At 40.8% G+C, this 22,426-nt stretch overlaps 1 protein-coding gene across 1 annotated transcript in view; it reads left to right on the forward strand.

Moving 5' to 3' along the window:
- Positions 1-21,923, forward strand: part of lmo3 (LIM domain only 3) — a 41,467-nt gene extending 19,544 nt beyond the window's left edge. The window contains exons 3-4 of the mRNA XM_053314089.1: positions 12,727-12,852; positions 21,725-21,923. Of these exons, the coding sequence (XP_053170064.1) occupies positions 12,727-12,852; positions 21,725-21,830 (232 nt within the window). The 3' untranslated portion in view covers positions 21,831-21,923. The remainder of the gene's footprint in view (positions 1-12,726; positions 12,853-21,724) is intronic.
- Positions 21,924-22,426: the final 503 nt, after the last annotated feature.

The following is a 22,426-nucleotide window of genomic DNA, read 5'->3' on the forward strand; positions in this document are numbered from 1 at the left end:
ATGACACCCCACCCCTTAAATCATTACTCTCAGTTAGTTTAGTTTATAAACCTGTTTTAAGTTTATTGATTTATTTATTTGCAGTAACAAATGATCACTTGTATAGAAGAAACTTGTTTGGTGCAAGTGGTAGTAGAGCAAAATAAAGACATTTGAGAAGAGAATGAGATCATTAAGATTAGAATTTAATGAAATGTGTGATAGAAACAATGTATATCAATATGCAAACACACACATACACAAAATACAAGTAAGCAGAGAGTAAGTGTCTGTTTTATATGTTAAATGTACACAGTGTGCAAAGATACCAGTCGTTTGGAAAAAGTGTAGTGTAAATAGTATGCAAAGTACAGATAATGGATTCTATTTGAATTCATTTTCATAAACAATCAGATATTTAGTCTAAAAAACAATTTTAAACTTTTAAAAAACAAATTCTCCAGCATGATGCTAAGCACATGACTTTATTAGCTATACACACATTTCCCCAAAATGTGTCTTGATGTACTGATACCTTTTGAAAGCAGGAACACAATGTTGGTTTAAAACAATGCTATACCATTATGGAACCCATAATGTCATCATAAAGGAATTCTCTTTTTTAGTTGCATTGCTGCTGAACAGTTTGCAGCAGCAGCACTCTCCATGTGCTGTGATTTGATTGTAATGTTTAATGTTGTGTGTGTGTGTGTGTGTGTGTGTGTGTGTGTGTGTGTGGGTGGGTAAAGGGCCCTCTGCGGTCACTGCCTCTACAGCACGGGCCCTTTGCCTGGAACACACGGCTGGCTGCAGCGCTGCCACATATTTGGCTGCCACCTCTTCTCTGCAGGCATGTGAGAGCATGATAACAGCCCTGCTGTTTGACACACAGTGATATGCAGCCCCCCCCCCCTCCTCTTCTCTACCCCACAGGCTTTGGCACACATTGGTCTTGTTTTGTTTCAGGGCTATGTGTTTGGGAAGCATCCACAGTTTTCAGCCTGTATGCACTCACACTCTCATAGTCAGTCCAAAAAGAAAAAAGAAAGCCCCCTCAAATCTGGAAAGTTTAGTGTGGTGGAGGGTGAGGTGGAACCTGTTTGATGTCTGAGAGGGAAAAGGACAGTCTCCTCTGTGAACCAACACTCTGTTTTTTAACTGTTGATGCTAAATAGCTCCAAGTGACAGCAGATGTGTTGTGGTGGGTGGGACCAAATGCGACCATGCATGATTTATGTGGCCTGCCGGAGCAGATGACAACAGAAAAGGGTCTTGCTATGTGCCTGTTGAAGAGAGGATGGATTAAAAGGATGGAGCAGATAAGGGAAAGAAACAGAGGTGGATGACGAAGAAAGAGAAAAAGAGAGAGAGAGAGAGAGAGCACCGGTTAGTCAAGCACTGCCCCTTTATAATGACCTTTGACCCCTGTGTGTTAATGTGTAAGTGTCTGTGCAAACACAGTAATTACCAGCTCAGTAATGGTCTAACCCAGACACTGGTGCTCTGGTCTGGAATCAGCTGAGGTTGATGTGAGGCTGCTGCTGCTGCTGGTTCATCGCTCAGCTTCCACACACTCAGTGGGGATGTGAAGCCTCAACATGACCCAGATGAGTTCACACACAGGAAGGACAGAGAAGAGATTTCTTCTGCATTCTGAATTGGAATGATTAACATGGTTGTTGAAATATTGTCTATGATTGCAGTTGTTATGCAGTGTGCTTGTGTCAGAGGTGGTGTTTCACATTAAGGAGGTCACCTCACCTCAAACCATCAAATTGTAAATGGAAGTGTGTGAGTCAAGCTCTATTATAGAAGCATGGAAGCAGCACTTCTGCATGCGTTACACTGAACCTGAGCTGCAGTCAGTCAAGTCAGCTTGCCAGCAATTAGTGTGGTGGTGTGTGTGCACATGGTGGTGTGGATGTGGTGGGGTGTGTGTGTGTGTGTGTGTGTGTGTGTGTGTGTGTGTGTGGATGTGGTGGGCTTCAGCCAGGCCTTCTGTGTCATCCCTGTTTAATGAGGCCTTTATGGAGATGAAGCAGGGGTGCAGGACAGGAGGACGTAGAGACAAGCGCTAGCCAGGGAGACTCAAGCTGGCTGCAGCTGTTAGAACAGTGAGGGGTGGGGGTGGGGGCGGGGGCAGCACTGTGGAAAACAGGATTTTAAAATGCTGATTGGTTGGTGTCAGCCCCACTTAAAGGCATTTGGATGGTATAGGCAGAGCTGTGAGGCCTTTGCTGAACCCCTGAGCGACTTCTCAATTAGTGGGCGGCCTAGCGGAACTGCCAGACATTATTGTGGAACCACCCCCCCCTCCACACACACACACACACACACACACCTAGCCCTCATCCAGTCTCTGCCTCCCAGGCCATACAGCAACCAGATCTCTCTAGTGATCAGGCACTGTTCGAAATATTATATGCTGACTTGGTGAGAACATGATAAAAGCCTTTTTGACACCATATTTTGGTAAATCATCATATGAGTGAGAATCCTTGTTGTTTTCGTAGTACAGAAGAGAATAATATGTTTATGATGTTGTACTCTCTTCAGTTATAACCACAGTGCTCAGAATGGAGGAATGTGATGCTCTGTGACTGGTCGAACCTGAATCTTTCAGATAACACAAACCACGCAATGAGGAAGGAGAGAACCCGCCTTGCTTAACCGAGTCCACCCAGTTGTAGTCACTGTGCTATGCTTCTGTAAAATGAGATGTAAATGTGGAAATTTTAACAGCCTGATTTATTCATGAGGAAGTCAAAAGAAAGAGAAAAATGCTAATGCTACACACTGCTTTGCCCTTGGCTAGGGCACTTCAACAAACAAGTCACTCAGCAAACAAATTAACAACTTCATTAAGTTATGTGACAGCATTGGCACATCAAGCCCTGCATCACTGTGTCTGTGCTGCTTGATGCAAGAGCTATCTACTACTACAAAAAGTGCCAAATATACATTTGCAGACTTAATATAACCAGAAAACAATGTTTGCCTCAATAGTTTTTAAAGCATCATCTTGGATGTTTGTTCAAGTAAAATGAAAAGACATCTCTAAGAAGGAATCAGTGTGGTGAAATCCATACAAAGACTTATTATTGAGAAGACATCCAACATTTTAATTGGTTTGGCAATCAAAGTGATCTGCAGCAATGCTGTCAGAGAAGCGTGCATGTGTCAGTCTGGCCATTTCTGAGCCGCCTTCGCTGCATTAAGACCTGATCAATGGGACAGAGGAGGTGAGCAACTCAAATTAAACTTATTTTCCACTGAATGTCATACTCAATTTATTAAACACACAGATACCATAATTATACAGCAAAAATATAGAAGTAGCACTACTAATCACTATCACTAGGGCATTCTTGCTGAGTTTGCTCCATGTGGTTAGTTTGAATGTGGTATTGATCAGTGTATATAAAACATATTTCATATTGAGATCTGAACACAATGCCAACAGATTCATGGTAATGACAACACTTAGCAAGAATGTATCCAAATATATAGAGTCAAACATGTTTAATAAACTCAACCCAAGTCACAGTTGATTTTCAAATGGTCAATAATGAGCTAGCATGAAGTTTAGGAGTTGGGGTTTAAAATCAAAAACTTTGTCAGGACAAAAGAGTAATGATTCACAGATTCACTGAAGGAATGGTGATACAAGAATCTTTAAAATGTTTAAAAACTCACATTGGTACAGCACTTGCCAACTTATAAAGCACATTTGTCTTCATGTTTCTCCAGCATTCTGACAGGACAAGTGGTCTTAATGATGTTGTAGTCATCAGCTCTCCTTTGGCTGCTTTTAGCACAAACTGTTAAAAGTTGGTCTACCTCAGTGCTATAGAAAGCTTCTCAGTCTTTAATAGTTTCACATATTTGGGTTTGGCCAGACCTGAGGCTTTTGTAGGCTCTCATTAAGTTAATTGGCTGCACTCTGTCCATTCATTAGCCATCTCCTTTGTTCCACAGCTTGCCTGCCTTCATTTTCTCACATTTTTACTTCATCGCCACATTTTTACAGAAGGGCCATTACACCCCTGGAAATGAAGGTGCCACATACCCAGATGTAGTCACTCATAAAGCACTTCTGCTTTTGATACTTAGTGATGTGAATATTCTACCGTGTAAGAAGAAAATGTACTGATAAGAGAGTTCATGTGCTTACATGCATAATTGTTATTCTCAGTAAGATCACTGTGTTAAGTGTTTCATTTTTACATGCCAAGATCACAGTTTTATCCATTTAGTTGTAGTTTCAGTTTGATTTCCTCACTAAAAATGTATCTAAACAGTGTCAGATGAGGACAGAGAGGAGCTGAGCAAGACGCACCTATGTTGTAGTTTATAAACTAGCTTAGCTTTAGAAGCATTCACAAGCTCTGTCCTTGCCATCTGATTGGGGAGAACCTCTATGGCTGTCCCAGCAGTATGCAACCAAAAAGTGACAATGACAAACACTACTAACTACTTACTACAAATTTAAGCATAATAATGTTAACATTAAAATGTTTCCGTTATATTGCTGTGTGAGTCTGAAAAAATAACTCACTTTATAAGTGAAGAAAAAATATCAGCAGCAACTGATTAATGGCAAACAAGGTTTCACTGCTTTCTTTGTTTTATGTATATCACTGTAAATTAAATCTTTGGGGGTTTTGTACTTTGTCTAATAGAAAAAGAAGAAAATCTAAAGATGTCACTTTAGCTTCTTGGAACTCATGATTTCAGCCACTGTGTTCTTCAAACCTTGTATTTGTCACCTAATCAAAAAATATATATTAAGGATTTTTGATACCCTTGGCTGTGTTAAAACTAAGGACATGAATGAACAGAATGGTGAACTGGGGGTGTAGAAGAATTAGACATTTTGTACTTTCCAAAAAAATCCTTGAAGTAAAGAATAAGCTACAATATTTATTAAAGAGTTACTCTTGAGAAATAAATGTTGACCTTTCTTGACGGCAGATTGTTCAGATATTTCCTCTGATATGTAGCTGATAAGATAATAAGAACATGGAATGAATATGAGAAGATATTACTGCTGACAGCTTGTGACGGTTGGGTTGGAGGCATTGGTGGGAATATTTATAATATTCCTATCCATGTCAATGTTTCAACAACATGTCAGTCAGCCAGATTTCACCTGATGAGCCACGTGTCAAGTCAACATCTTCTAGATTTCTAGATGCAGATTTGGAGGTGTAATAATACTGGACAGCTCTGGCTGTTTGGAGTTAAATGGAATTGTTGAGCTGGGTGCAGCCGTCCCCCAGAGATTCTTCTAAAAGTGAAACAAACCTGAGGTGTTTGTATAATTTCAAAATGTTCAATCATTTGTTATATTTTTCTGTGTCTCTTAAAGGTTCAAATGGCAGATAATATGATGCAAAGCAATGTGTGTGTCTACCTCTGCTGCTTCCACCTCAGTTTGCAGTTTAATGAGATGGCACATAGATGTTAAAAGCTCTGAAAGCACCCTATAATTGTTATGTTGTGCTTAGGAAAGCTTGGCTGCCATTAACCCCCCAACACCACAATTCACTTCACACATTTAGCAATTACCTCGCCAATAATGCCCAAGCTCACAAATACGTGTGTTCTGAATTTCCTGTAATTAAATTGGGCTTTTCACATGTAATCTGGAAATGCTAAAGGGTCAAACTGGGCGCCAGTAATCGTGAGTGATTCAGTCTGAAGGAGGGTCACACATACTGGAGGGTCTGTTTCCACCCAGTGCTTAATTGTCCTGATGAGAGGGGTCATATTTCCTTAAGGAGAGGTCAAGGATGGGGTGCCTTTGTTTTGTTTCCCCAAAGCGCAGAAGGAATGTCATTTGATGGAAAAAATGACAGGCTCTTGATGACAATATCATTTAGCCTACACATGAAGTGTAGCCTTTATGATTTGGGAGAAAGCTATTAGTAGCCTTTTGTCATGTTCAATTTCAAAATAAAGCAGCTGTACTACTGAATAGTTGAAACCCATTTAAAGTGATACATACTGTACATCTAATCCCACAGCATGCCATTGAATTTAGAAAGAGTTTATGAAGTTAAAACATTACTTTTTTCAAGTTTCACATGGTAAAAATATTTTTGAGACATTTAATATAAGTCAGCTCTAAACCAACAATGAACTGGTCAAAGCCAGATATATCACTCCTCTGTCATAAAGAGTCATTGTTGTCCAAAAACTATTAAAAATACATCAATGAGTCACACTGTTGCACTGGCTGACATGTTCCTTCATTACCATGAACACACACACTAGTTTATTTTGACTATGTTCCACAATTTGGATTAATCCACAGTTGAAAATTGTCTCCAACAAATGCACTATTTCACTGAACAATGTTTGATCAAAAATACCAGTTTTATGAAATAACTGAGCCTTTTTTTTAAAAAAAAGAGAAAGAGAGAGAAACTGTGTATTTAAAAGCTATTTTTACAGATGTACGTCCTCAGGAGGAACCAAAGCTGAGTGTCACAGATGGGGTAAGAAGTCAGAAAGTATTAAAAGCTTTTATAGTATTCTTTTCTTAAAACAGGTTAACAAATCCACTTGTGCACAAGCAAACATTGCACTGACATACTGCTAGATTCTATTTCAGTATTTTCCAGAAGCTGCTATTATTGGTCTTGACTTTAATGTAGCAACCTGCCACATAATTGTTTGTTTCTAAATATATATACTTATTTTTCTAGTACCCAGACTGACATATTCTCACTGCAGATTTTGGCTTTTCTCCCACTTTTCTTGAATAATAAATCCTCTGTTTTGTCTCCATGTGGGACACAACTCTGGTATTTTCATTTCAACTAAAATGCCTCAGAGTTCAGTCGCCTGGACACATTATTTTTTGGACTGTCCCCTCCAGTTGAGATTAGCTAAATTAGCTGTGAAGTGCAATGACTCGTGGGACTGTGCATGTTTGGCGCAGATAATTGCAGGGCTAGTGTGCCACAGCCTGGCACCCAGCTTGGTATTGCAGGTGGGTTGGCATAGGGAAGTGCCTATCGAGCTGCACATCTGGCCGCTGCAAGGGTCACAATCTTTCATACACCCTCTTCAAAATGGAACCAAACAGAGCATCGCCAAAAACCTGTGCTGAAAGCCTTTGCCTGCTTACTTTTACTTGTTGTTTTGAGAATTAGTTAGTTAGTTTAATTTAGATGAAATTTCAAAAATTGATATAAATGCAGGACATGAGTGGTACCAGTAGTTTATCTCTTCTCACAGTTTCAGACATGCATGAGGTGGAATATCAAGTGTTTTTCAACCTTTCCGAGAAGTTTCTATAGGAGCTAATTGGGAAGCGCTCTGTGGCTGCTCTTCAAGCTGACAGTTCAGGGGAATGTTCCTCTGTATGGTCTGCAGTCTCTCAGAAAGCAGGCCATAATTCATCATTAGGATATCAGAGTCCAGGTGCAGATGAGAACTGATAGAGTCGGCAGTCTGGCAAGTCAGGGCACTCAAGGAGGAAAATCTTATCCCAGGGACAATTCCCAGGTCATGCCCGCGGTAATTGAAATAATTCTGCCCCTAGAGTTGTTTAATCACTGACAATCACACATGCTGGGGGGACTAAATTGAGGGACGCAAGAGCCTGATTACATCTGCCACCCTTAACTGTCACCCCTCCCCCAAACTCCACAGTTCACATCAACACCTTGGATTTCTGTTCTCCTCTCTTGCTACTGTTAAGATTTTATTGATATTAAGCTTTATTCAAATATGAACTTGGAGTTGCATTATGTATGGATGTGTTATTTCTCCTGTTCCTTACATGGACACATTCATGGTTGTGTAGCTAAACTTGAGCTTCTCCTCACTGTCATTAAATCCCAAGTGGGACAACGGCAAGGCTCCAGACAGGGTGGATCATCAAATGGACAAAGCACAATCCCATTAAAAAACCCTATGTTGAGATGCAACAAATCATTTGTCTGTTATTAACCCTGAGCCTGTAATTATGCAGATTGCCATAGATTTTCCCTGGGTGCCTGGAAGTGAGATCCAGGGGTTGTTCTCAGCGTGGCAGGCGGACGAGGGAATGGCCGTGCATTACTGAACTTGCCACATTCATCATGTTGACTGATGGCACAGGGAGTCGGTCCCTGGGTCCCGGTGGTTAATGTAGTGGGTAATTAACTGTCATTTGCCTAGTAATAGGCCGATGATCAATGGTTTGTGAGGAAACAAATTCTAATCCGGCAGCTGATGAATGCATGCTGAGGCAGGAGCAATTGAACTAGTGGGAGGGATGGAGATAGGGATTGGGGGGAGGGAAGAGGAAAGAGAAGAGCAAAGCCACTGCCTGAATTTCAAATGGATACTGGAAGAACTGGTCCCCCCCCCCACCCCCACCCCTCCAATCCCAGTTAAATGGTTTCATCCCAAAAAAAAACATTTTTTGCCCTTGATAGTGCTGAACTACCTGGTCAGGCGAATGATGGAGGACTTGGTTGATCCTCTTGGTCAAACTCTTTGCAGTATTTCAACCTTCAGACACTCATTCACCCAGTGTTGAAAGACACATTTAAACAGAACACACTGAACTATTTTCAAAGGGACTATTTCTTCTGTACCTGAAAACAAAGGTCACAACATCAGTTTTTCAAAAGGTCTTACCTGTGTCTGCAGAGCAGAGGACTGATGTTTTCTTATTTTTACAATGGAATCCCTTATTTAATTATTGCTCCACACTTTTACTGTAACAATCCACAATGTTACTCCTCCGTTATCATACTCTGTGTGTTGACATTATTACACTTGTGCGTAACCTAGCAAATCACTGTATTTTAAGCTGAAGTGTATCACTTCAATATTTAATTTCTAAAACTCAAAGATTACTGTAAGATAGAATGAAAGCTAAAATGTTTGTAAAATGCTTTGGGACATGACTGGCAGGGAAAGTAGGTATTTGGTGGGTGTGTCAGGGTGCAGGTGGGCACTAACATACAAACAGTGCAGTATTACAGGGAACCAACAATACACCATAGAGATCATTTTTCAGCATTAAACATATTTTAAAATATGTGTTGTGCAATTACTTGACAAGTACAGTACCTGCAGGCTACATTCATTTGCAACAGGGCCCTCAATACACCTTAATACACAAATAATGATTTAAAGATCATAAATTATTATATTTTTTTATTTAGTTTTTCATCTCAGCCATTTTTTTGTATATGTATAAATATGTATATATATGTAATTTCTTACACTCCACTAATCACCAAGGGAGGGGGGAGGGAGGTGGGATTTTGGATTGAAGTTGACAAAGCTGAGAAAAGGCATTGGCATAACACCACTCCAGCATTCTCTAAAGGGGACAGGAGCCTGCAGATTCAGATTGGGTTTTGGGGTCCACTGGGCTAAAGCCTTGTGGAATAATTTAATTGGTGTCTGTTTTTCTCTCATCAAATAGGTACCACTGAGCCGTACCAGGCTGTAATACACAGTGAATGCTTTTTGACTGAAACAAGGTATTGGGCACTGACTGTCTCTATTCTCTTTCAAATTTAGATTTGAGCAAAGCATGAATTTTAATTTCATGTTGTATCTTCAACCTCTTTAAATATACATGCTATCTTGTCAGCTACGGATATGAAGTGTATGTCAAGCCCCCTATTCTACTTATGTTATTCTGGGTTTTTTTCAGCAGTCCCCTTCTAGATATAGCAGACAGCTGTACCTTTGTCAGCCTGAGAGAGATGCATTAGAAATGTATTTATTACCAATTATAATGTGCTGCTAAATCATTGAGTCCCAGGCTCTGGGTCTTGCACACTAAACCATCATCCTCTGATTGTGTTGGAGCCTGTACCTTTGAATTCATTATAAGCAAACCACGCTTAATTTGCCTTCTCCCTTGAGAGCCATTAGTGTTTGTGGCATCAAACTAGCGGAGCGGCGAGAGACGAGTGGCAGGTACGCTCCATCCATCTTCCCTCCCCACAGGGTTAGGGTTTGAAGAGTGTTTGCCACACAAGTTCCCAGCAAGCTCGACTGGCTGGATGTTGGCTGGTGCTGCCACAGATGTAGTTTGGGAACATCTCTTATCAGTCACCTCACTTCTAAGCTGTGCTTGTAAGAGACACTAAAAAGATTGTTTGATTTGAGGAGCTGATGTATGTATTGTTCCTGTAAGTCAGCGCAGGCTGTGAGGTGCTGTTCAATCATTTAAAGCAGTGGTTAAAGTAGCACAAGATGAATTATGCAGCAAACAAGTGGATGAGAAGCTGCCAGGAGTTTACGTGTTCTGTCTGGGAACCCTGGGGGTCTTTGAGATTTTTCAGGGAGTGAAACAACTTTTCAGTGTTTTATCTGGGTGTGGGGGTCTTTTACATCAATTCCATTTTCTTAGTATGAAAAAATGAAGTATTGGCTGAAAAATATTCTCAAAAATATAATCTTTTTTAGTCTAATCTTGAAATGGTAGAATGTTGGTGTCCACTAAAAGCTTATATATCAGGGGGAAATTACCTATAAAATATCTATTTATCTTCTGGTCTATGTGGTGTACCATGACATTTATTTATTTTTATATAAAATAATATAATATAAAAATATATAAATATATACATATATATATATATATATATATATATATATATATATATATATATATATACATTGTTGAAGAGTATACCAGATCTCAGACATCTGAGAAATGTTAAGTTTTTCTTTTTTCTTTTTAAATGTATGAGCTCCTTTTTACATTAAGGTTTTGTTGGTGGTCCTATTCTTTTTAGTTTGATGCTTCACCTCAACAATAATCAGTCTCTGAGGAAAGTAGTAGTCTCATTCATTGATTCAAGCGGTAGACACACACACTAACACTGTATGGTCACAGACACAAGGACTTTTACCCAGGATTTCTCAGAGAAAAGTAGTGTGACAGTCCTTTTCAACATTGCAGGCCACCTTAAATTTGCAAGAGGTGAGAGAAGAGCACGGACAAACACAGTGAACAGTGAAACAGAACACCGTTTTGATTCAAGTTGACAGGCAGAAAGCTTAAAACATTGCTTTTTTACAAGAATACCTTCCATCATTTATAATCCAGAGCCTTGAGTGCATGCCATCTGAAAATGATTCAGGTTACTGAAAGACAAGGACACTCGCCCCTGCACAGTGTGAGGCGGCTCACTGTGACTCTTTGTCGAAATCTGCCATACAAAGAGCCTCTGATATGCTGAAACACTCATGCTCGTTATCTCACACTAAATCTAACATTTCTTTTTCTTTCTTTTTTGAGGATTTTTTAGATCAATTACTCTGCTTTGTAAGGAGAGAAATCATCATTTCATCTATTTCATGTGAAGGCCTTCCGGCAATGCACATTTGCGCAGAAAAGAGAAAGGACAAGAGATAACACAGATGTATCTAAATTTAGATGGCTCAAAGGAAAAGGCATAATTCTTTTAATTAAGTCAGCACTAATCCATCGAATTGGCCCTCTTTGTTTTCACCCACCTACCATGTTACAAGAGATATCGTTCATTGTCTCAAGGTGTGTTGACAGTGGCCCTTAATTCTGTAGGTATTCATGAGGGCACAATCTATCTGCTTCCTTTGCCTCTGGGAAACATACTTTCTGAAGGTTAATAAACAACCCTGCATATCCCAAGCCCTGAGATCATTTATCAGATTGCGATCTCTTACAGACTCTGAGAGTGGCATGCCGTTTTATCATTTTAACAACGACGGCTAAAAGTGCCTCAAGAAGTCTGCCTAATAGGTTATTTTGTTATATGATTTTGTTATCAGATTTTTTTCTCCCTTGCTAGCCTGGTCTAGGTCGCTGTGTAGTAACAGCCCTGAATCCCTAATGAATACTCGCATTAATGTCCCCGGAGCAGCCAAAGAAATAATAGGATCCTCCCTGGGCAGTAGTGCTAGCTATGTCCCATCTATTTCCATGGCACAAGCTGCAGCCCTGCTATTTTTTACTGCGTTACTGTGGCCCAGCCCTGTCCAACCTATTTTTGTGACTGATTCAGAGACCCTATCTGTCTCAGCAGCTCATGTTAGTGTGTTTACCACAATGCCTTTGACAGCTGTCACTCCCATTTTCAGAGTCACCAAGAAGCAGCAGAAGCAGTCATAGTCCTGTAATTCTATTCTGTGTATTTCTGTTAACTATGGGTTGCAGAGGTGGGACAGAGTTGTGGGTGGAGTTAAAGATGTGCTGTGCTCATAACTTTCAGCTCACAAAATCTCAACACAAAATTAAATAATATAATAAATATTGTTTGTTCTTAACTGTTGTGTATTTTGGTTTGAAAACTTTCATCAGTGCATGTATGACAGCGTTCTTATTAAATGACACACAGTCAGTCAGTGGAGAAACAGTTGGACCTGTACCAAGGAACTAATAAGTAAAGGAAAGATTTTAAAAAATATCAAAATAAAAAATAATTAGGAGGAAAAATACTGTTTTACTGTATGGCACTGCTGTCGGTTCTAAAATTATTAGTCTGTCTGATAGGCTGACAGGCTTTTTTTTAATCTCTGAAGTTGTCCTGAAGGTGTATTATATAAAAAATGGTGAATAAGGTGAAACAATGGCACCGTTATTTTATATATGTGTAAGAATACTGGAGCCGTTGCCTTGCTTTGCTTTGAATCCTAAAACTTGAGGAAAGCATTTACATTATGTATTGTTTTTCTCTATTTTGTGTGTGTGTGTGTGTGTGTGTGTGTGTGTGTGTGTGTGGGTTGGTGGCTCAGGTTGTTCGGTGTAACTGGGAACTGCGCAGCCTGCAGCAAGTTAATTCCAGCCTTTGAGATGGTCATGAGGGCTAAGGAGAATGTCTACCACCTGGACTGTTTTGCATGCCAGCTCTGCAATCAGAGGTGAGTAATTGGAACACACTCCTGCTCCTCTTCCATACCCGCATCCAGTCAAATTGTCATTCAGGGAACCAAGATTACAGCATAGTAATCACTCTAACCAGTGACCAGGGCCTCAAGGACACCTGCTGGATCCAGCACAGTGATTATAATCCTGGACTACTACTGTAAAGTGTCAGCCTAGAGCTACAGGTGCAGTTCCTACAAACTCACAGTAGTGTTTGATGGATCCTCTGAAAAAAGCACTGCTGCCGGTTTGAACCTCTGCTGTGGTGGCGAAAGTTAAGGCCTGAGTCTTCTTCAAATTCACTCATTTGACATATCCAAAAGCAACAGAGTTAATATCTCTTCTGAATGGTCACACTCAAAGCCAGAGAATAAAGCCAGTCCTCATAGCTTCCTCCCAGCTGCAACCCACTGTCTCCTTGTGTCACTTTAAATGCCAACTTATGCTCAACGTACGTATGAAAATGTATCCGTCCTTTTCAAATGATGTTACTGTCACCGCTCACATACTTCCATGCATCCTGTACGTTGGCATGGATGTTAACCAATACATCCACCAGGGGGCAGCACAGAGTCAAAAGTTTATGACAACAACAAACTCAAAAACAAACATGGCGACTGTGGAGGAGATATTGATAATGTTCCTCTTGCATAAAAGACAAAAACTATATGTTTAAAGTTTCTAACCAACTCACACAACGTTTCCTCAAAAAGGTCCGCTATTGTTATTTCTTCTTCTTCGTGTCTCACTAGAGCTACATATCGAGTAGTGACAGCAACACTGCCCCCATGGTTTCCGGTGGTACTGCTCCGTTTGGTCTGTATCCGTAAGCTTTATGGAAACGTGCAGAAATACGGACGAAATGAACGCAGAGCACAGACAGAAGGCTCGATCTGTAACCGGATCCATATTTAACGTTGAGCATAACTGGGCCTTTATAATGCTGGGTCTCTTGCATCAGTCTCTACAGTTCTGATATGAATAATCACACAAATGGAGATGAAAGAGCACACTTTTTGGAAAGTCTCTCCTTGATGGAATACAGAAGAAAAGTGACAGAATTATCTGTGTGAATAGTCTAACGTAGTCTGTTTCATAAAACTGTTATAACCCCAGACATAGTTTACTTGACATATTTTAAATATTTTGTGCAAAGATATGGCAATCTTGTTGAAACATTTTGTGAACATCCTGGAGAGCTTCACAGAATGATGGAACGCTTTGGAGACTTTCTTGGAGCTAATGACCCAAACAAGAATGTTGTCAAAGGGTTTTTTGAAGCTTAAAAGAAAAACTATCAAACAGAAAACTGCAGGGGAACATCACGGGAAGGTTACAAGTTGTTCCTGCGTCTTTCTCACCTTCTTTCCCAAACTCACCTTTGTTGCAGACATCCTAATGCATCTACACACACACACACACACACACACACACACACACACACACACACACACACACACACACACACACACACATCGACACACACAAATCAGACACACTGCGCAAGCAAAGGACCTGGTTACGCACAATTAGCACTTGGTTATTGTCTTGACGCTTCAGCCGGCTGAACCAGACAGCCTCCTCTAATGGAAGAAGTCAGCTAGTCTTCATCAGCCAGACCCAGGCAGGCCAACTCTGCTCTCCCACATTAAAACCCATTTAAGCACGAGCAAATCTTTCTTTTTACATTAGCGCAGCTGATGAACTGTTGAATAAAATAGATTGAATAAAATAGTTTCACATGGTCCGCTGTGGCCTTGTATGCACTGTTCAGATGCCCATCACAATTTCACTGGGGCCTGGCTAAGATTTATGGTGTGGCATTGGCTGTAATTGATGCTGTTTCTCAGCTTTGACTTTTTGTTTTCCGTTTTGTTTCTTTACATTGGTGGAGATGTGGGAGAGATATCTGTGCAGGAAGATAGATTTAAAGGATCACTCTGCATTGCCCCAGAAGCAGCTGGAATAACTGATGATTTTAATATATTTCAATGGGCTTTTAAACTTTGAAATCAAACTCTGATGTGCAAATGATTACTGTAATTCCATCTGTTATTATATGTGCTTACATTTTTGGGAACATCTTTCCAAATTGACAGTGCAAGCATGACAAAAGTCAAGTCAGCAGCCTGTTGTTCTGAGAGGACCTGTTTTAGAGAGAGAGAGATTTATGCCACAGTGATTCAATCTCTGCAGTCATGAATCAACATTTATGACAGAAATGATTTGCCTTTTAGAACGTTTGGGATTCACAGCAAGTATAATGCATTCTTGGCGATGTCCACAACATTACTAATAAGTCCAAGTGGGTTTTTTCAACATTTATATTCTGATTAATAGAATGACCTTTTACACATTTTCTCAGCTTCAGCCTGAGATCTATCAGGAGATCTCACTTAAGATTCCCTGAATAGTTTCTCAGCCTCTTATTGTGGCCAGTCTGAAAATGGGCCCCTGTTCTTTGTCTTGCATACCCATCTGCTGCCTTGTTCATCCACACCACACCATCTCTGTCCCCTCTCATTTCCCAGCCTCAAACAAACATTAAAGTCCCCGTCGACCCCCTCCCCGCAACAGGCCCTTCAATAAAGCAATCTAATCCATCTCACAAATGGCCCAGAGATTTCTCTGTGGAACATCGTCAGAAAATGTGAAATCTGATAAACAGAGCAGGCTATAGCAGGGTCAGCAGGGGTCACACAGTGTAATTATCCATCGCTCCTGCAGGTCAGCCGCAGCGCATGTTGGCATTTGAAGGTTGAATTGCTACAATCGAGTATGAACATACAGCAACCCCCCACCACACACACACACACACACACTTACTCCCATGCATCTATCCACACCATCAGTTACGTTGTGGGTACATCCACCCTACCAAGCAAGGGCAGGGAACTCAAAGCCAGTGATTACTCTGATTTCATCAGGGACTCACAGGCAGAACTCTAATGGTCATTGCCATGCTCAGCTATTAAGGGCCTTGTTTAAGTGATAGGCCAATTAGTGGAGGATAGAGATGGAAAGACTGGTCGGTTAGCTGAGAGTGGACATGTCACTGTGATCATGACCTGCAACTGCTTCTTTGTTCTTTGTCATCATCACCATCAAATTGGCAGTAATCTCTTGCTTGCCACGAAAGAAGCATTGAGAGCTAAACCTGCTTCAAGAATAAGATAAATGGAAAAGGCTCACCAGTTATCTTACTTGTGTATCTGCCAGAGAGCAAAAGCCTTTTTTCCTCCCATTTTTTCGCACTGTGCATGACTTTGAAATGGTATCAAGCTGAGGGGAGTGAATAGCTTCTGTCCCTGGTCTATCAGTGAAAATATAGGATCCTACATTGGCTCTGATTGCTCATGTCTGCACCCAATGTGGCCTTACTCTGTTAAACTGGACATAAATCTACCATCGTGACCTTCCCACCAGCCAGACCTGTTATTTTCCCTAGCTGAGCTGGGGGAGACGAAGAACCATCATGGTCTTAGAGCCAAAGGGACGGGTTCTGAGCAGTGTGGGGTTGTTGGTGTGAGTGGGGGGTGCTGGGAATAAGGAAGGAGATATGAGACTCCATCCAGCAAGCAGTTAGCCACAGATCAGCCCTGGGGGACAGCTAATCGATGGGGCTGTCGTCCAGCCTCATCATCTAGCCAGTGCCGGCCCAATTTCCCCCTGATGAGCTGGAGGCCACAGTCTAGGGAGGCTGGAGGAAGGTTAGAGTAGAGGGGAGTGAAGTAGAGCAGGATGGGTGACAGTGCAGGGGAAGGTCAGTGCTGATAAGGGGGGAGGCTCCATACCAGAGTCTTAGAAGGAGAGACTGACACCAATTGGGTTCAGCACAGCTAAACTCAGCCACTGGTGCCTTGTATGTCATGAGTTAGGCTTGTTAGACGGGGGCCTAATAGGCAATAAGGGACACAGTTGTCACTTTGTGTATGATTGGTGTTGAGACCTCAGAGCCTGTGCAGCCAGGCTACTACAGAACAGAATTCAACCTCCTAATCCTGCACTATTGGAGGAGGAAAAAAGTAAAAATTACAAATTTATACAAATAAATGGAAGTTTTTCTAGTGTTTCAGCTGGTGCAAAGCCTGTTCATACATTTTCAACATTCCAAAGACCCTAGCTTAGTACCATCAGGAGCCACATTCTGTGGCTCATGATATTGGTGTTACTGGAAGCTTGATGACTTGTCACTAATCAGACAGTAAGCTAACATAGTTCATTCAAGGTAATATTTGCACCAGCCACTCCTGGGTCATGACTGCATGCAAACTATGATGTATGTCTCTGGAGTTTATGATTCTGCTAGATTGTGCATTACACCTACAGTAATATAATGCCTTCCTCCATTTTGGCCCCACCACTTTCTGAAAGGTCAGTACTGTCAAGACAGTTTGCAATTGGTCAAATGTGATCATTTGTGTGCTAACATTCTCAGCAGAGTAGGGAATCAGCTATAGATTGTCTTCTGTAGGCACAGAGCCTAGTTTGAGCTCAGTGGTATCTGAAGGCTACACCTTTGTATATGACTATCCCTCGAGGAGACAACCCTTGAAATACAACATTGTGTCAGGGTTGGTCTTTACCTGGTACACAGCAACTGATGTGTTCTTGCTCCCGATCCTGAACAAGGACTCCAAGGAAATGACACACTATTTGATTAATAATTGATTTGTCAGTGGTACAGTTCAGAAACCTGACATGTGTGACTGCTGAGCTTCACAGATGTAAAGAGAAAATTAATGGTTTAATTAAAACCAGTTTTAAAACACAGTGGTTGTGCACCAAAAATGGAAACAAAATAAATAAATAATATCATAACATCCTTTCCAAATGTGAAACTATGTTCTCTACATTACATTCCCCAAAGAAAACCTCATCTTCACAATGCCCTTGTACTGCTGCTTCTGATTGCCCAGCAGCAATCTGCCAGAGAAGATTTACAACATGCTGTTACAATTAAGCATCAGTGTCATAGTGCCAAGTGTTTCTGAACCTGCATGCATCCTAACAGTAATTAGATTTGGTGCAGTTGAGACTATTTTCTCTCTTTTACAATCTCACTGTTTCTTCATTTGAGTCGAAAGTGACTACTCTAGTTAACATGGGCCTCCGAGGCAAATAGCTGGCGTCGCAATACATCTTTTAAGTGTGTGCCTGTGGAAGCCATTCTTTCTCTTCCTCCTACAACAAGAGGTCTCTAAAGACTCATTAGTCACAGTCACCTCTAAATAAAGGAAGGAATATAGAGGGAAGAATGTGAAGGGAGAGAGGAACAGCACCCGCAGAGGGCGATTAAGCGTATAGTTAAAACCATTTGATTTCAGACCACAATATACATATAACTACATAGATAGCATACTTGTGAAAACAGATGTGATGTTAAGGGACACCTTTAATGGAGCTATAGCTAGCTCCTATGATAAGTACTGAGCCCTCACAGTAGCATGTGTTATTAAGTACAGATGGGTGAAAAATTAAAGGAAAAAACTGAACCTGAATAAATAAGTGGAGAAACATAAAAATAAAAAAAACATGAAAGCAGATGCTCAGTGAATGGTTTGATGAGTATGAAAACGATGTGAACCATATGCTATGATATTTACAGACACCAGATCTCAACCCAACTGAAAACCAATTTGAGATTTTGGAGGAATCAGTGTGCTTAAAAGTAACTATACAATGTTGCATGAAATGTTTATACTGGTAGTCACGTTAGAAAGTGGGCTTGAGATGCCATAATGAAATGGACAAAGTCGCCAATAAGCATCTAATCTAGCCTAGCTTGGTTCCAGACTTCAGAAACACTGAGAACATTTTTATTCTTTCAGTGAGTTACATGGATCTGGTATTGTGCTCATTCATAACTGCCAGAAAAATAAAGGAATGAGAACATTTCTATATCAACGGACAATGGCATTAGTGGGATAGAGATGTAATAATCAAAAATCAATACAATGCTAGACTAAATGAATAGTATGTGAAATGCATACTTTTTAAATGTTTAATTTTCATTGCAAACTATTCCTTAAAATGAAACCTAATGAAATCTGTATTTGTATATTTGACAAATCATTGTAATTCAAGTCCTGGACCTTACAGCAGCATCTCTTGGTTGCGTTAAGTTCCTTCATGAGATACAGTTATGGACATAAAAATCAATCATAAAATAATTTAATGTACAGCAGATCTAAAACAAGGTACTAATTACCACAAAATTCAATTAAATGTTGAGAAGCCTTTGAACCACAGGACACTATAACACTTCACTGAAAGCTAATCTAAAGAATGTGTTTAAAGTGGTACCATTGTAGGTTTTATATATACAGTATAATAGTTTTGATCATCCCCATTCATCATATCATCAGTAACACTATTTGCTTGTTTTTGTTTTTGAAAGTCAACTAATAGCAAACCAATTTATGAGTACTCACTATATAGAAGATGTAAACATGTAACCTGCAACTGTTTTTTAAGAAACAGGAAACACTAGGACAACACAAGGTCTTTTATTAGACATGCCTGTGATGGGCCGAGCGTAATATCCTCATCATAATTGGTTCACATATGTCATATATGCTGTTGACATTTCACAGAGCAGAAACAATTTAGCTGTGTGAAATAAGTGGAAAGCAGGGATAAGAGCTATGACAAGAGAGTGAGAGGAAGGAGGAGGAAGAGGGAGAGGAGGAGTGAGAAACAATCCCACTGGTTTGAAACAGAAAAAGGGGTGGGATAAGGCTGAAGTAGTGGGAAGGGTATTATTAAAGGCACTCACTAATATATTCTGAAAGACAATGGGTGGTTTAAACAGGACAATTCATTAGAGTGGAGTGATACACTTACATGAAATACACATCCCTCTGCTTAATCACTGTATCAAACAGCAGAGATATTAGTTTACTGTGTTTAGTGTTGTAATAAAGGTCTGCCAGCACCGTGATGACAATTACAGGAAATATAATATATTAGTTTCAAATTTGAGTATGTGTGGATTTGGATTTATGTCCTCTCTGTTTATAAGATCCCGAACTGCTATCATTTAACTCTTAACTATTGTAAAGTGCAAAACATAACAAAAGGTTTCTCACACTCCTTCTATTATATCTGAACTTCAGTCACTTCAGAGTGTCAGAGTCAAGAAAGTGATTTATACTAAAACTGGATGCTCATATCTTTGTAGGTAGACCATTTGGTTTCTATTTATTGGTCAAGATTGTTGGCCTTAAAGTGGATATAAAGCAGTCAGTGAAGTTAACAACATTTAATATTCTAATCAACAATTATATAACAAACATGACAAATATATACAGACACATGGCTGAAGTTACTCCATCTGTTATCGTTGCTTATAAAGAGTTCTCTACCAACTGTCCATCATACTCTGTTAACAGCATACAGAAGCATTGAATAGTGATCTTGAGCATTCATAAACACCTGTTGCATTCAGCAACACCTGAATGCAGCAACCCCCACTACCCCAACACACAGTCTGACGCATGTCCACTAGCCTATAGTGGCATCTCATACTAGCCTATAGTGGCTAGCCCATAGCATCTCGTAGCACAGCATTTATTTGATGGGAGGATGGCTATGCAATATAGCAGTCAAAATCACAGGTTGATGTGGCAACATGACCAAAATAAAGCACAACCATTAAAAAGATCCAGACCTTAAAGTATTCATCTAAAACTCTGTCTTTGTTAGCTGGACATTTGGGGGCAAAGTATTATTGTGTTTCCTTTAACCAAAGCTTCCCAGAAAGAGACAATAACGACGACTGCTTAATTCATTCTCTACAGTACTGTGAAGTTTGGTAGGATGGCATCACTAAAATCAGCCTTTATATTATATTAAACAGGATGAAGATGACTAACTAATCCTTATTTCATCCTTCACTGAAATGTTAATGAATTAAAGAGACTGCATCAGAGTTATGAGTTTGCAGCTTTACATGATCTGTGTTTCAAAATAATTGTCATCTCTTCCTCATAACATTTGGCATTTACACATCATTCTCACACTTCTTGGTATTTTGTGCCAATAACTACGGTGTATTTGAATCCTGCTAATTAGTCCCAAATGGATGTAACAAATCATGCTCTCAATCTGCCCTCCAGCCCTGAATAAATGCTGTGAACAGCCTGAGCTCGTCAGGTACCTGAGCTCCGTCCACTGTGTGCAGCTCCCAGCACTGAACTCAGCAGTCTTAACACCCAGGGAAGTCAAATGGAGGTGAGGCTCACTGTCCCCACCCCACCACCCCAGCTACACCTCCCCCCTGGTAAACACTGGCACCAGCGCTTGCCGACCTTGTCCAACCTGCACAATAAGGGAGATAAGCGGCCCTCAGGACAATACAGCAAGAGTTACTCTTACTGCTCTTACACGTTCAACATAATCTCCACTTGGTTCTGTGCTGAAAGGTCAAGTATAACTGTGCTCCCCCCCCCCCCCCTCGGCTGGAATAGGATGGCTGCTGAGGTCAGTGGGGGTTTCGGTAACAGCTGCAGGTGGAAAGGAACCCCAGCAGTCTGAAACAGAGATAATTTCATCCATATACACCAGAGCACCTCCCCACCCCCCCTAAACTAACCCCCACCCTCAAGCCCTGCATTTCCTCCCTTGTAAGTGAGTTGACTGCTTCCTAAGAAGAGAGCTCCCTGTCTGCACACAGCAGCTTTGCAGCTGAAAGGGGGGTTGGCACCAAGGTTACAGTAGCTGAGGTAGAGAGTTTACACTACAGCCAGGAAGCTAGTGCTGCAGCCGGCTAGGCCTGCTAGCCTTCAGCTCAATACTAATGATGAGATTCTTGCTTTGATGCTTATGTAAACCTCGCCCCCTCCTCTCTGTCTTTGTGTGGTGCAGGTTTTGTGTGGGAGACAAGTTTTTCCTGAAGAACAACATGATCCTGTGCCAGACAGACTACGAGGAGGGGCTGATGAAGGAGGGCTACGCTCCCCAGGTCCGCTGACCCGCAAAGGCCCACAAATAGGAAAAGGAGGAGAAAGAGGAGGAGTGGGAGGAAGACAGAGACTGAAGGAGAGCTTGCAATCACACAACAAAAAAACACTATTGCCTCCTGTCCAGCTCCTTTCCCCCACATGTACATAATGAAGCAAGCCTCCCTGGGAGGGGGGGGGGGGCACTCTGCTGTACAGAATAGCCATAGAGACTGCAGTGTGGCAGAGAAAGGCCCTGGAAGCCTTCAACAGACTACAAGTATGAAAAAAAAAAGTTCATTTGTTTGTTTGTGACTGACGGATGCTGCCTCTTTCTTCCTGGCCAACAAAACAACGGCCTCAGAGCAATTTTTTTCAACAGCTTCTCCTGGTTGTCGGGGGAAAAAATTAACCTGCCCAAAAACTGTCTTGTCTCATCCTATCTGACAAGGAAACGCCATGTCCCACCTGTCTGCACAGGCCACCAACTTCTACTTGAATCTAAAATACACTGAGGTATTGTCAATCAATGTAATTTTGAGATAAAGACCTTTTTACTGTATGTTTTTAAAAAAAAAAAAACGGTGAATGTAAACTGAAGAGGGGCAAAAAGATGATTAAGTTGATT

The sequence above is a fragment of the Scomber japonicus genome, chromosome 23 (genome assembly GCF_027409825.1).
Source record: "Scomber japonicus isolate fScoJap1 chromosome 23, fScoJap1.pri, whole genome shotgun sequence".
NCBI lineage: Eukaryota > Metazoa > Chordata > Actinopteri > Scombriformes > Scombridae > Scomber > Scomber japonicus.